This window comes from Oncorhynchus masou, chromosome 30 (genome assembly GCF_036934945.1).
Source record: "Oncorhynchus masou masou isolate Uvic2021 chromosome 30, UVic_Omas_1.1, whole genome shotgun sequence".
NCBI classification, from domain to species: domain Eukaryota; kingdom Metazoa; phylum Chordata; class Actinopteri; order Salmoniformes; family Salmonidae; genus Oncorhynchus; species Oncorhynchus masou.
This window is the reverse complement of record NC_088241.1, coordinates 46,767,472-46,783,024: the sequence shown is the minus strand read 5'-3', so window position 1 is coordinate 46,783,024 and position 15,553 is coordinate 46,767,472. Positions and strand designations below refer to the sequence as shown.

The 15,553-nt window shown below is 42.9% G+C and overlaps 1 protein-coding gene across 1 annotated transcript; it reads right to left on the bottom strand.

Moving 5' to 3' along the window:
* Positions 1 to 6,205: 6,205 nt before the first annotated feature.
* Positions 6,206 to 14,725, bottom strand: vim (vimentin). Its single transcript, XM_064949148.1, has 9 exons — positions 14,025 to 14,725; positions 13,337 to 13,397; positions 10,779 to 10,874; positions 10,074 to 10,235; positions 9,034 to 9,159; positions 8,420 to 8,640; positions 7,959 to 8,002; positions 7,041 to 7,123; positions 6,206 to 6,810 (listed from the first exon to the last, which is right to left on the bottom strand). Exons 1-9 carry the CDS (start codon positions 14,576 to 14,578, stop codon positions 6,769 to 6,771), a joined length of 1,389 nt encoding a protein of 462 aa, XP_064805220.1. The 5' UTR covers positions 14,579 to 14,725; the 3' UTR covers positions 6,206 to 6,768.
* Between the last annotated feature and the right edge of the window lie 828 nt (positions 14,726 to 15,553).

The following is a 15,553-nucleotide window of genomic DNA, read 5'->3' as shown; positions in this document are numbered from 1 at the left end:
ATACTTTGTAGCGACACCTTTTGCTGCGATTACAGCTGTAAGTCGCTTGGGGTATGTCTCTATCAGTTTTGCACATCGAGAGACTGAAATTTGTTCCCATTCCTCCTTGCAAAACAGCTCAAGCTCAGTGAGGTTGGATGGAGAGCATTTGTGAACAGCACTTTTCGCACCCAAGTACGTTCATCTCTTTGAGACAGAACGTGTCTCCTTTCTGAGCGGAATGACGGCTGCGTGGTCCCATGGTGTTTATCCTTGCATACTATTGTTTGTACCGATGAGCGTGGTACTTTCAGGCGTTTGGAAATTGCTCACAAGGATGAACCAGACTTGTGGAGGTCTTGGCTGATTTCTTTAGATTTTCCCATGATGTCAAGCAAAGAGGCACTGAATTTGAAGGTAGGCCTTGAAATACATCCACAGGTACACCTCCAATTGACTCAAATGATGTCAATCGGCCTATCAGAAGCTTCTAAAGCCATGACCATCATCTTCTGGAAATTTCCAAGCTGTTTAAAGGCACAGTCACCTTAGTGTATGTAAACTTCTGACCCACTGGAATTGTGATACAGTGAATTATAAGTGAAATAATCTGTTTGGAAAAATTGTTGGAAAAATGTCATGCACAAAGTAGATTACCAAAACTCAGTGGTGGGCCGTCAGGGCCAGCAAGGCCTTCTCTGCTGGCCTAAACATCATCAGAATATATTTTTTTTTAAAGTATATTTTCCCACAAATATGTATTAAATTATTCCCCAGAGTAAGAGTTACACTCTTCATTTCATAGCGTTCCTCTTGGTTGCACTGCTTCCAGCCCCAGGTTGAGATTTGGAGGGCTGGTCTTTATGTTTGATATTTTATCCAATCATATTCAGCCATCATGTGTTGCCAGGGGTCTAAAATCTGCCCTCAGGCCTTCAGAATCAACAGTGCGGGCGCTTGTAGCTTAAAGTGAATGTAAATTAAAATTTAGTGTCAACCAATCAGCTTTAGAGTTGGCTATTGTACGCCTGCTGGCTGGCTCCAGTGTTACACAGGAGCCAGCTAGCAGGCGTAGTGCCTGCACGTCTTTTGATTGGATTACCAACTAGGAAACTAGGAAACTGAAATTGATCAACAAATTAATTTGCATACTACTAAACTGTTTTTTCAACCCACAATGACGGATGGAGAAGATATCAATTTGGTCGAGGATATAATTATAACGCCATTCTCATGACAAACTTTTCAAGAAAAGTTAGACATTGTAAGGAGACGTAGACGCCGACGATACAAAGCCGACGCTACAAAGACAGGCTCCGAGAAGCACTGCAAACTGTACTGCTGGGAATGCCTATTATTTGCAAGTGATCGATTTGGTGTTTGGAGCCACACTGGCTTTGCAAACATGAGTTGTCTAACCAAGGCAGCAACGAGACACCAAAGTACGGCTGGGCACTTACAAACAATGGTGCTTTTGAAAACTTTTGGGGACACCCGAGTGGATCTACAGCTCAACAAACAAGCACGCAGGGCAACGAAGCTGCACAATGAAAAGGTATTGTACTCTTCCCCTGCAATTCTCTGAATAAAAATGTAAATTTCCAGGTGACGCAAGCCTGGTTATACTGCGTTTCTGTCTAAATGTATAGTGTCTAGAGCCATGGCATCATAATGATGGTAAGAAGAGGTGGATTAATTTGGGTGGGACGGTGTAGGACTTCACTGAAGGCCCAGGCCCCAGAACCACGGCACGCTACTGCCAAAACTATAGTTTGTTAACAAGAAATTGGTGGAGTGGTTGAAAAACGAGTTTTAATGACTCCAAACTAAGTATGTAAACTTCCGACTTCAACTGTATATATTCCATTTAAAAAACAGCCGTTTCCAGCTTCAATAGTCGTTCACAACATTAACAATTTCTACACTGTATTTCTGATCACTTTGATATTTTAATGGACAAAAAAGTGATTTTCTTTAAAAAAGCAAGGACATTTCTATGTGACCCCAATCTTTTGAATGGTGGTGTATATACTGTATTCTATTCTACAGTATTTTAGTCTTTGCCACTCCGACTTTGCTCATCCTAATATTTCTATATTCCTTAATTCCCTTCTTTACTTTTAGTTTGTGTGTATGGTTAGATATTACTGAACTGTTGGAGCTTGAAACAAACATTTTGCTACACCCGCAATAATATCTGCTAAACACGTGTATGTGAGAAATAAAATGTTATATAGCAAAAAAAAAATGATTGTTTATATCTGAAATGAAACCATCAAGGGATAGCTTTCAAACAAATGTCTGTTATTGAACAACCCCATGCCATGATTAGATATTGAAATCCTTTTTAGGGAGTTTCTCCTAGCCACCGTGGTTCTACACCTGCATTGCTTGCTGTTTGGGGTTTTAGGCTAGGTTTCTGTACAGCACTTTGAAATATCTGCTGATGTACGAAGGGCTATATAAATAAATTTGATTTGATTTTGATGTCTGAGTATAACAGAACTTATGTAGCAGGCAAAACCCAGAGGACTAACCGTTTTTGTTTGTTTTTTAGGTCTCTGTCTGTTCAGTGAGTTCTCATTGGGAAACGATACTTCTTAGGAACTTGTTGTCCATTCCTACCGCTTCCACTGGATGTCACCAGTCTTTGGAATTTGGTTGAGGTTATTCCTTTGTGCAATGAAGAAGAACGGCCATCTAGGAACTGGGTAACACTGTTGAGAGTTGCGCAAGACTTGAAAAGTAGCTTGGTTTGTTTCCTTCCTGTATTGAACACAGACAAAAGTAATAAAGCCTACCATCAGTAATAGACTACGCCGCCAGGGACTCAAATCCTGCAGTGCCAGACGTGTCCCCCTGCTTAAGCCAGTACAAGTCCAGGCCCGTTTGAAGTTTGCTAGAGAGCATTTGGATGATCCAGAAGAAGATTGGGAGAATGTCATATGGTTAGATGAAACCAAAATATAACTTTTTGGTAAAATCTCAACTCGTCGTGTTTGGAGGACAAAGAATGCTGAGTTGCATCCAAAGAACGCCATACCTACTGTGAAGCATGGGGGTGGAAACATCATGCTTTGGGGCTGTTTTTCTGCAAAGGGACCAGGACGACTGATCCGTGTAAAGGAAAGAAGGAATGGGGCCATGTATTGTGAGATTTTGAGTGAAAACCTCCTTCCATCAGCAAGGGCATTGAAGATGAAACGTGGCTGGGTATTTCAGCATGACAATGATTCCAAACACACCGCCCGGGCAACGAAGGAGTGGCTTCGTAAGAAGCATTAAGGTCCTGGAGTGGCCTAGCCAGTCTCCAGATCTCAACCCCATAGAAAATCTTTGGAGGGAGTTGAAAGTCCGTGTTGCCCAGCAACAGCCCCAAAACATCACTGCTCTAGTGGAGATCTGCATGGAGGAATGGGCCAAAATACCAGCAACAGTGTGTGAAAACCTTATGAAGACTTACAGAAAACGTTTGACCTCTGTCATTGCAAACAAAGGGTATAACAAAGTATTGAGATAAACTTTTGTTATTGACCAAATACTTATTTTCCACCATAATTTGCAAAAAAAATTCATTAAAAAAAATCCTACAATGTCATTTTCTGGATTTTTCTCATTTTGTCTGTCATAGTTGAAGTGTACCTATGATGAAAATTACAGGCCTCTCATCTTTTTAAGTGGGAGAACTTGCACAATTGGTGACTGACTAAATACTTTTTTGCCCCACAGTATGTTCTGCGATTCATCTGATAGCATTGAGGACTCTACCACAACAGTCACAGGCTTCATCAATAAGTGCATAAACGATGTCATCCCCACAGTTACTATAACAACGTATCCAAACCAAAACCATGGATTACAGGCAATATCGGGACTGGGCTAAAGGCTAGAGCTACAGTTTACATGAAACTGGACAGGGACACATACAAGAAAGCCCGCTACAACCTCTGACGAGACTTAGATAAATTAAGACGGGGTCACGTTTACTAGCTTGCACTCTGAAGTTGTTTCCATCTGGAATATTACCTATGTTAGGTTAAATCCAGACCAACCGAGGCACCGGGCCATGCAAAACAAACTTTCCCATTCCCACCTCAGGTTTGTCACTTATTTGGAAAGAAGACTACAGCAAAGATGGTGGATGAATGTCTAAGTCAGGCTGTTTACCATTGACAAATTGTCACAGTTCCAGTCTGCTTAAGGAATGGCTCTCCCATTTTGGAACCAATGCGATAGCAACTGGGTCCGGTCTGTTTAGGTCATTGACTATATCTGAACCAGAAAAAAAATTGTGAGTGGGATGTTTCGTTTCCTCTTCCGTCTTTGACTGCAGTTAAGTGAGTTAAATGGCTAATCTGGACTCAGCAGTAGACGTAACATAGTAAACTAATTTCGAATGGTTTGTATTAATTTGTGGATGTCCAGTGGCAACAATTCTCTTTTAAAAGTTTTAGGCTACAATAAACGTAATGTTTCACCGTATAAAAACTATCGGTTGATAAATATGCAACAGTATGATAGTGCGGAGACGTACTGGCAAAAGTAATGTCTTTATGCCTTTCCCTTCCACAAGTAAAAACTGGTTGAATCAATGTGTTTCCACGTCATTTAAGAATATTTTTTCTGCACACATTTGAACCTAAATCCAATGACATGGTGAAATGTTTTGATTTCACCTTGAGTTCACGTAAATCAAAACTAGACGAACTAACGTCTGTGCCCAGTGGGAGGCTACCACAAAAATGACCATAGAATAAAGTGTGTAGATGCATGGTTTATGTGAGCAGCACTAACATGTTGAGGGATGAATATGAATGATTTAGGTAGGCCGAGGTATGGGTGTATGCGCTTTTACACAGCATTTTCCACTAGGAGGTAGTCAAAGACAGTCTACAATCTGTAGTTCCTGAGTATATTTCCTATCTGCACTACTTTTTGACAAGAGCCATATGGGCCCTGGTTAAAAGTGGTGCACTATAGGGCATAGCATGCCATTTGGGGCACAGACCTGGTCTCCAACACAATTTATGAACTACTCATTTACTCTGCCACACAGCAGGAGTATGTGGACTTATGTCCAGGCTATGTAGAGAATAGGGCTTAAATTAGCTCTCTAAATTTCCTGATACCAACACAGCATCACCAGTTGGAATGAAGCAGTCTGAATAGAGATCTAACCCACTGACCCGAAACAGCACCCTTTTGGGTATTTGGCTGTCTCGGCTCCAGAATACTCACAGGAATGTTACCCCCAAATAGAGGTCAGAGGGCCTATCAAGGGACTGAGCTCTTGATCCAGCTTTCTTGTGATTGGTGTGAAGGGACAAGGGTTGGAGTGAGGAAGTTAGAAACTTGAAAGAAGTTGTGTTTGTTAGCCTCCTAGTAGAGACCATGGTTTTGTGCTCATTTCCCCCACCTTATTGCTAAGCTGCATCTTGCACTTAATGTATAGTAAATTCCTTGTGACCATTACTTACCAAATGCACCAAACTCAATAGGGTAGAATGACAACTCTACCCAGCTGTATTTAGCTCGCTCATGCACTTGTCTGGGGTTGTAGAGAGCAGGGTTTGGGAAGTTGCCTTATTGTGCGTTAGCAGGACCTGACATTACGCTGTCACTTTTTGATAATGCTCTGTCACTTCCTCCACTGTATCGGGCCAGGAGATAGGCAGAGGCAGAGGAAACAGATGTGGACTTGATAATTACCAAGAGGACAATTGTATAGAGGGCTGAGTGTTTAAGTCAAAGTTTGAACTTTATAGTAGATAAATATCAATAAACAGCATACTAGCAGGGTTGAATTAGAATTTACCCCAATTCTTGAATGCACTCATGAAGTGGAGAATTGTTTAATATGAGTTATTGAATTGAAATTAGAATGAATTGGAAAATCATTTTAATTTTTGTTATTCCATATTTTTACATTTCCCATGATGAAATGAATGCACTTAGTATCAAATATTGACTGCAGGATTTGATTTAAATCATTTCAACTTATCTAAATCTCCAGTGTAGCTAGGCTGTCTGAACACTGACATGATCAGCCTGAAAGCCTGAGGGAATTGAATTTGGGGAATTGTCAGTGAAAATATTGACTTGGGAAATTAATTCACCGAACATAGGAATTGAGACTGACCTGGAATTAAAAATAATTAAAGTAAGAGTACTTTGGCCATTAAACCCAAAGAAAAAAGTCGTATAATTCAAGACACCTCAGAATAAATGTTATTTTCCTCAAAGCTTTATTGACTTACAGAAGCGTTGACAGTTGTGTTGGTCTTGTTTGTGTACATGAAACAGTGCTTCAATCCTTCCCATGATTTTGGTAAATTAGAATAGAAAAAAAAGAGCCATTGCTCAAAGTGTTGCTATGGTCTAAGTCTAACAGCGCAAGTGTAAACTAGACTCAGTGTGGTTGCATCACAAATGACACCCTATTCCCTTAGTGCACTACTTTTCACTAGAGCCCTATAAAAAGGTAGAGCACTATAACATAGAAAAAATAAGTGTCATTTGAGAACTGCCCAGTGTCTGGTCAAACAGAAACATTCAGTAAAGCTGGTTTCATCTCCTCTAAACAGTGTCTATCCTACCTAGCAACAACCCTACCAGATCAGCAAGTACCATAACATGTCAAAGGCACTTTTAAAGCTGTTTTTGTTTAGTTTTACTCACAAACAGAAATATCCCATTTTGCTTTCTCCTCATCCCCAGACAGTGTATTTTCCCCCCAGTATGCTGCTGCTAACTATTTTCTCTTCTCAATAGAGACATGCTATGTGATGTTCACTCCAAGTCATCATGGTTCTGGGTGGACTCATTGATCACCTGATGAGGAGAGGGAGGTTATAGTGAGTATGGCAACACTTTACTTGCAGCTTACAGGTATAACGCATTATAACTTGTCATAAGAATGTATGTGTCTTTGTGATGTCTTAGCATCAGGCCACAGTGGACTTGTGTCTAACATGAAAGTCGAACGGACAGACTTTCAACTCAGCCTTCACTGATGTTATGCATTCTTAATTCTATAGACTTAAATGGAGTCTAGTACTTACATGACCATCTCTAGTTTCAATGGTCTTGATCACAACCTTCTTTGACAGGTTGTCAATCATTGGTCTTGCCTCCAGCATGGATTCTGCAATAAGACAAAATATTGAATAGAGTGCAACTTGGATAAAATGATATTGAAATGTTCCACTCAGGCCTCCCGGGTGGCGCAGTGTTTAAGAGCGCTGTACTGCTGTGCCATCAGAGACTCTGGGTTCGCGCCCAGGCTTGGTTGTAACTGGCCGCGACTGGGAGGTCCATGGGGCGACGCACAATTGGCCCAGCGTCGCCCGGGTTAGGAAGGGCTTGGCCGGTAGGGATATCCTTGTCTCATCGCGCACCAGCGACTCATGTGGTGGGCTGGGCACAGTGCGCGCTAACCAAGGTTGCAAGGGGCACGGTGTTTCCTCCAACACATTGGTGCGGCTGGCTTCTGGGTTGGATGTGCGCTGTGTTAAGCAGTGCTGCTTGGTTGGGTTGTGTATCGGAGGACGCTTGACTTTCAACCTTCATCTCTCCCGAGCCCATATGGGAGTTGTAGCGATGAGACAAGATAGTAGCTACTAAAAACGATTGGATACCACAAAATTGGGGAGAAAACAGGGTAACAATAAAAAAAAAATGTTCCACTCAATACAACACCATATTAACCTTTCTAGTCAAATCGGTAACTGAATTGAATTATTGCATACAACCTTTATGTCACCATATAAGCGGTTACATTCCATTACATAATTTCTTTGAGGACTTTCAGAATCCCATCTATCCATAATTGAAAGGCTCAAATGCGTCACTCGGAAGTTACATGAGGCTAGTGCTGCTGGTTACCTGGTGAAGTTGTCATGCTAGTGTTAAGTATATCCTCACGAGTAACATTCCCACAGGAGGTAGTGCTCTGTTCTAAAGCTTTAAAGGGAACCTACCTCTCAGGTTAAATGATGAGAAGTTGGGCATGGGAGTGGTAATTCTAGGAGGGATGAAGAGACAGAGGGGGTAGATAGAGAAGGAAAAGCACATTAGACACAGCTTGACGTCTGAAGTTGAGAAACTGGCATGCAAACCACTGAAACACTAATCTTCCTTACAGGCCCGTTTAATACGCTTATCTACAGTCCAGAGGAGAACACAAGATAAAACCTGTTTGTTTCAGTCCTGACTCATCTGTCTCTTGTATAAGCCACCATAAACACCGAATACACACATTGTGGACAAACACCAACAGGCAAATATATTTCCCTATATACATACATACACACACACACACACACCTCTCCCCCCCTCATTAACGCTACTCCCTCATTCTCTGCCCTCTACTTTCTCTGCTTATGTCACCTGCTCCCCTCTCTCCAGCAGCTTGGTGGGCATCTGTCCATCATGACCTCACCTGCTCTCTTCTCCCTCCAGCAGCTTCCTGTAGGTGGCGATCTCTATGTCCAGGGCCATCTTGACGTTGAGAAGGTCCTGGTACTCTCTGAGGTGACGGGCCATCTCATCCTTCATGTTCCTGATGTCGTCTTCCAGGCGAGAGATGGTGTCCTGGAAGTTATTAGCCTCGCAGCCAAAGCTCTCCTCCAGCTCCCTCATCTGACGCTCCATGGACTCATTCTACACAGGTTGATAAGAGATGACTGATCGTCTCAGGTCATTGTCTGATGCTACACATTTCAAAATTCTCTGCAAGGACACTTCCAGAAATTCCATTAACATTGTATTGCATCTGGGTTGTTAAAGTCAAGTCTTTGGGAGGACACCAGAATGCACTCAGTCAGCAGAGGTGGTTTTGCTAGTCTATTTTTTGCATTAAACCACTCATTTCATTAAAGTTGCATTTCATCAGGAGATTCTGCCAGTACTCCTCACTCTAGTAGTACACTACATTTCCTCTGGAGTGAGAGGCTCGTGAGTCTCTAGCAAACCCGACGAGGCCCTTTGCTCCACTGAAAGGAATAAGGCCAAGTCAGTCAGTCAATAGAGGAAGTGAACAGGGAAAGTACTTACAGTTCCTTTGAGAGAATCCACCTCACAGGTTAGGGCCTGTACCTGACGCCTGTACTCGTTAGCCTCCTGCTTGGCCTGCCGGATGGCATCGGTGTTACGGTTTGCAGCCTCCGACAGGTCAGCAAACTGAGGGTGAAGGGGAGAGATAAATATAGATGAGCGTGTGAAAGAGAGCGGGCAGAGAGGCCTTGTTAGTCATCATTGGAGATTAAGGCTTTTTAATTAGCCTTAATTGATGTGTGGGAGTCTCAGAGGCAAGGGGATATAGACAGAAGGTGAGCGTGAGCAAGAGAGAGGGACTTGTGAGAAAACTCTGCTCTACTCCTGAACCCTGAGATTAAAAGCTGAACGCTCAGCCTCTTTCTCACCCTGGCTGTAAGCCCAGACGTTTAGCCTTAACGCAAAACAGGCAATTTGTCTCTCTCGCTCTGAAAACACTTCTACAGCATTAGAAAAATCACTTTGTATTTCCTTTTATCCAATACGCATTGTCCTCAAATGTTTCCATTTAGTTTTCCATGGAGAAGATCAATATGCTTTAGAGCAATGCACCCTGCGGTCACTCACAGACCATTGTCATTGACTCAGTGAGTGGTCAGCTGTCCACTCAATCCACTGAGCCCTACAGCACCATCTGGCCTGTTAGGAGACTGAAACGCTAATCCTACAAGGAATAGTCCTGCTAGACATTTCTACTCTGTCATCCCTAGAGCGATCACTGCTGCACCAGAACTGCTACTGTGCTTTGTCATGGTAGGACAGCTTTGGATTCATAAAACAGTTAACGAAATAGCATTTGCAATCAATCTTCAAAGATTTAAAACCCTGATGTTGTTCGGCTCCATAGCAAGACCTACTACGTCCTCTCAAAGTATAAACTTCCATTGTGATTAAAGAGACACGAAGCCAGTGTGAGGGATTGAACGACAGACAGTGTGAGGGGGACACAGATGCATCCCAAATAGCACCCCCATTCAGTGTACAACTTTTGACCAAAGCCATTTGGGACACAGCCATAGTGTGAGTGAGGGGGTACGGACCTTGGACTTGTACCAGTCTTCAGAGTCCTGGAGGTTCCTGCTGGCCAGGGTCTCGTACTGCACACGCACGTCCCTCAGGGCAGCCGTCAGATCAGGCTTGGCCACATCCATATCAATCTGGACATGCTGATCCTGGATCTGTGCCTGCAGCTCAGCAACCTCCTACAGAGTGGATAAAGGAGCAGGACGGTTACAATACTGACTCTTAGATCAGAAGGTTACCTCAATGGCTAACGTCCAATAATGTAGCGTGGTCACAGGTGTGTTTGTTACAGTATACTCAATGTAGATGGGTTGTTGAGTAACTTGAGATGTATATTCGGGGGGAGGGTTCCTCCTTGATCTAAGTCTTTGCTCCACCTGCCATGCATTTATTCTCTAGACATTAAATCCCAGACTTCCGATCCGCTGAGAGTGTGTAATCACCATGGCAATGACCCTGCTGGCCAGGCCAATACCATGATCCTCTTAGGCCTTGGTGACGGCGGAGGCGGCCGGACAGACTGTCCGAACTTGGCACAGGTGGGGGTGTAAGGTTAGATGAACAGACTGTTAAGTGACAACACCATGGTCATCTGTGATGTCTGTCTGGACAGGTTAGGTGTCAGGTGAGACTTGGTCATTCAGCTTCCTAATGAACACAATCCATTGGAACAGGTGTGGGTGTCAGGTAAGGTCGGAGATGTTAACCACTGTCAGTCTCACCTCGTCATGCAGCTTCCTGAGGAAGATGATTTCCTCCTGAAGAGACTCCACCTTCCTCTCCAGGTCCAGACGAGCAAGGGAGGCATTGTCCACATCCTACACAGTAAAAATGTAGTACAAAGTTTTACATCACATTCTAGATCCCGTACAGTGGCATTGCAGAAAATAGTGGTCCACATGGCATAAATGGGCCACTGTAGCGCAATTGGTGGAGCATGGCACTTGCGATGCCTGGATAGTGGGTTCAAACCTGGGCCCACCTGTACATGAAATGTTTGGATAAGTCTAAATGGCATAGAAAGAGTTTCATGCCAAAAATCTACACATTTTCACAAATGTTGGTAAATTAACCTGTGTTTTACATAATTAAATAGTGAAAAAAAAAATCTAATCATGGGATGGGTTGTTCAATGACATGTATTTGTTTGAAATCACTTGAGGGTGTCATGTCATATCAAAATGCTATATCCACCTCACTCTCAAAGACAAGTTCAGTCAACTGTAACAAATAACTAATTTCCAACAAAGAAATGTACAAATTATACACGTGACAATTTGTTATAATTCAATAACATCATGAGTCATTTAGCAGGTGGTCTTATCCAAATGGATTTACACTAAGTGCATTCATCTTAACATCGATCGCTAGGTGTGACAACCAGAGTCAAAAATACAGGACACAAAACATTCCATGTCAGGTAAACAATGGCTATAGCATTTTGCCTAAAAAAAATGCACCTAAAATCTATAAAAAATCCATATAAATTTTTTTTTTCCACACACATGAAGCAATCATTTCTGATGAAAAAATACAAATGTGAAGTGTGTATATAGAATTTTGGAAATAAACTAATATATTATAGAATATACCTTTAAATCAATCTTCCAAATCCAGAGACATGGTCTCCTTACCATGTCTCAGGTAACTTCTGTATAATGCATTGTATTACACCCACATTTTTCACATCTTGAAGGCCTGTCAGTGCTGATCATCTTGAGCCAAACGCCCAGCTTACTGTATACCATGGCATTAAATCACACAGAAGCAGTTTCCTGTATTTTCCTGTATTTAAAAACCCTAATGAAGAATAAGTGAACAAGCAGCATAGTTACTGGGGGAAAATAATCATATATATATATTTTTTTAAATCAGCCTCATGTCAATAAAGCTCAATTTAAAATTATTCCCAGCATAAGTGCGTTACTGCTGGACACATACAGATTGCTGGCTTCTGGTCTCGGCTCTGTCACCCTCTGGCCCGGATGTGGAGAGCCCTTGTTGCCAGCGCCAGATGTACTTGAACAAACAGTCAGTTTATCTGCTGCCTGCCGGCCGACCAGTGTGCCGAGGTCAGTCAGTGCCGCTCACCCACCCCTCATCCCCACCACTGGTACCGCCCACCCAGACAACAGCTTGCTTTGTCATTTAGCCCACAACCCCCCTCTCCATCGCCTCATCAACAGAACAGAAACAATGGCATTGGAGAATCAGCTTTCCTGCCATAATTTCCGACTGGGACAAAGCTGTCCATTGAGCTCTGTGTTTAAAATGCAGACAGTGACACGGTGGCTGTCCCGGACCAGACCTGGATGGAGGAGAGCTGCTGTGGACCTTCCTCTGTTCGGTTCTGACAGACGTGTCAACAGCTGGGTTCTTGTCACATTATATTTGACAACCTCACCCCTCTAAGTGTTCCCACTGGCAATTCCCCAAGGGGAGAACAAATAGATTAAAAACACAATGAGGCTAGAAAGTGGCATCTTGATAAGGTATAAACATAATTCTAAGAATAGGGATTAGGTTGCGTATATGTTATCAGGGCGATCCACTCGAGTTCATGTTCTCGCCAAAACAAAGTTGTATTGCTCATTTGAATGGGACTGCATTCTGAATGGGGAGCCCACTGAGGTGTAAGAGAGGATCGATAACCACCAAGGTTCTCAGTAACAAAGCTGCTCCTCACTGCAAAGCCACCAAATTAATGAAAACCAATGGAGATGTTATCTAAATCCCCAAAATACCTTTTAAAATGTCTAGAGTAACACTTGAGTAGCCAGCATGAGTGGAAAGGCACAATCATTCTAATGTAAACTGAACACTTCCCTCCATGAGTGAACAGCAAAAACGTTTTTATTTTACCAGGGCGTGCCACTGAGACCTATGTCTCGTTTGCAAGGGAGCCCTGCATCTTACAATTACATACACACACTCGTGTCAAAATGACTTGTCAAATGGAGTTGGTTGCAACACACCCAACATGGCTGGCTGTTCCAAGAGATTGTCACTTTAGGTGAAACATCGACATGGGACCTATGCTACCACACAAAGCAACGTCAACAGGCATGAAGTTTATCGTCACATTTCAAAAGACATGCTTTAGTAGGAAAGAATTATAACAAGTACTCAGTATGAAATGAACAGGACTATGTAGTTTACTGTTGAAAATAAAGAGATGGCGTCACACATGTATAAAATAATAATGTTTGTTGTGTTAACACATTTTTTTAGATGAATGAAACAAATGAAGGAGTACTGCGAATGGGACTTTCTACCATACCTGTCTGAAGCTCTGCAGGTTGTGCTCAGCTTCCTCTTTCTGGATCATCTCATCTTGGAGCCTGAGAATAGCATTGGAGTGTATTATATAATGCATTTCAATTGCCACACCCACATTTGGCGAGGAAGTCCTGGAGTATGGAAGGCCGTGGTGCTACTCTTGAGTAAGACTAATATCACCATAACATCTAGAGTCCTTTATCTGAGGTTACTTTCACCAATAACTTACTCTTTGCAGTCGGCTACAACGTTATAGGCCTTCTTTGCCTTATGTAATTATCTGAAGTACAAGAAAGGAAATCGTTCACTTTTCTTTAAAAACAGCTAAAATAGTCTATTGGAAAGCTGCCATTGGAAGAATGAGCTCATTTAAGTATTTCGTGTTTGCATAATATGTTCAGTGCAAAACTGCATCCAGGCCTTGAACAAAACAGCTAAAGCTATGACAGTGAAGAGCGCTTAAAAGCCCGTAATCTGCGTGTAGTTCTGGGGCTGTGGGCTAATGGCTTTACAAAGAACTAAAGAATGCATGGGCCGTTGCCAAGAGAAACATTTTGGGGAAATTAATTCATGCATTCCAACAAAGGTCTGGAGGAACAAACTGAAAAGGGACGTGTAGTGCATTAATAGCTCATAGTGCTTCAGAGATGGGGGGGACATTTAGAAAATTAAATACAGTCGTTGCCTACTTCTCTCTGAGCCTCTCGATGTCCTCTCCCATGTTGTCCCGGTCCACTTCGACATGGGCTTTCTCATTTGTGAGCTGGTCCACCTGCCTCCGCAGATCCCTCATCTCATCTTCGTACAGATCCCCGATACGGGACGCGCCTTTGCCCTTTAGCTGCTCCAGCTCCGCTAACAGGATCTTGTTTTGCTGCTCCAGAAAGCGCACTTTGTCGATGTAGCTGGCGAACCTGTCATTGAGGTGCTGCATCTCCGCCTTCTCGTTGGTCCGGTTGGCTTTGAACTCCGAGTTGATGGCATCGGACAGGGCGAAGTCCACCGTATCCGACGAGAGCCGGGGCATCGGGGCGCTGCTGCGAAGTCGGATATTCTTGGAGGCGTAAATGCTCGGCGGAGCGGAGGAGACGCTGTAGGACATCCGAGAGGAGCGCACCGGGCTCGAGTACTGGCGGCTAGACAAGGTGGACCGAGCCATCCCGACACTGGGCCGTCCTTCGCCGCCGAACATCCTCTTGTAAGAGGATGAAGAGGTGGTTTGCCTGTTGGTTGTCCGGTTCATATTGTAATCCTTTGGTCCCTAAGGTTTCGTCCTTCTTCAAAAAGCGGTGTAAATGCCTTCTCTCAAATTGGACTTCCACTTCAGTGTGTGATGAAACCTCTGAACAGTACTACCCCAGCGAGAACTCTGCAGTTGACCAATGTCGGATTTTATAGTCCACTCCTTTATGCAAATCACATGTGGGTGTGATTGACGAAGGCCGGAGCCTACCAGTGAAAACACTGGTATGCGCGCTCATGGCATAAGGCCATTCTTCTATTGTCCGGTAGAGCCTTTTGTTCGGAGGTTGTTTTTTCCCAGTTGCCATTTGGCAAAAGCCAGGACACATCCACAGAGACACAACGTGTTTACTGATGGACTTTACTGTTTTAAATATAGCCTATAGGCGACTTCGCATGCAAGGGTGTGCCGTCGTGACATCCTTTTAAGCATCCTTTTATGGATATTGTTATCTTCTGGTACAACTTTTCTTTCAAAAACTGATATTGGTCACATCCTTAACTTATTCATTACAGGGCCCATAATAAAAAATAAATTTGCATGGGATTGCCAAGAATACAGAATTATGCAGCCTAAATAAATAATTGACGGAACGATGTGATTTGGCTTTTCTTCTACATTTGATATGTATCATTAGGCTACCCACCAACACGTATCCAACATGAGAGTCAAGGTTGATAAAGAACTGAATGGCACTCATTATTCAGATCAAAGTTGAATCCCCCTTCCCCCACCCCATTTTATATGTGTTGCTATGGGAATGTGCATATTTACCTCACAGACTTGACCCTTCCCTCTGGAGGGTTTTATAAGTGCACACACTATAGCCTGCATCTCATCTTAATTTCTTTGTGTTGGGGGAAAAGGGTTAGGTTTCGTATTGCAACATTCCCTCTTGACATGAAAACTATTCAAGCTGACTGTTTCCTGATATAGCATGTGTCTATTTTAGCAAGGTAGAAAAGTATTTCAGGC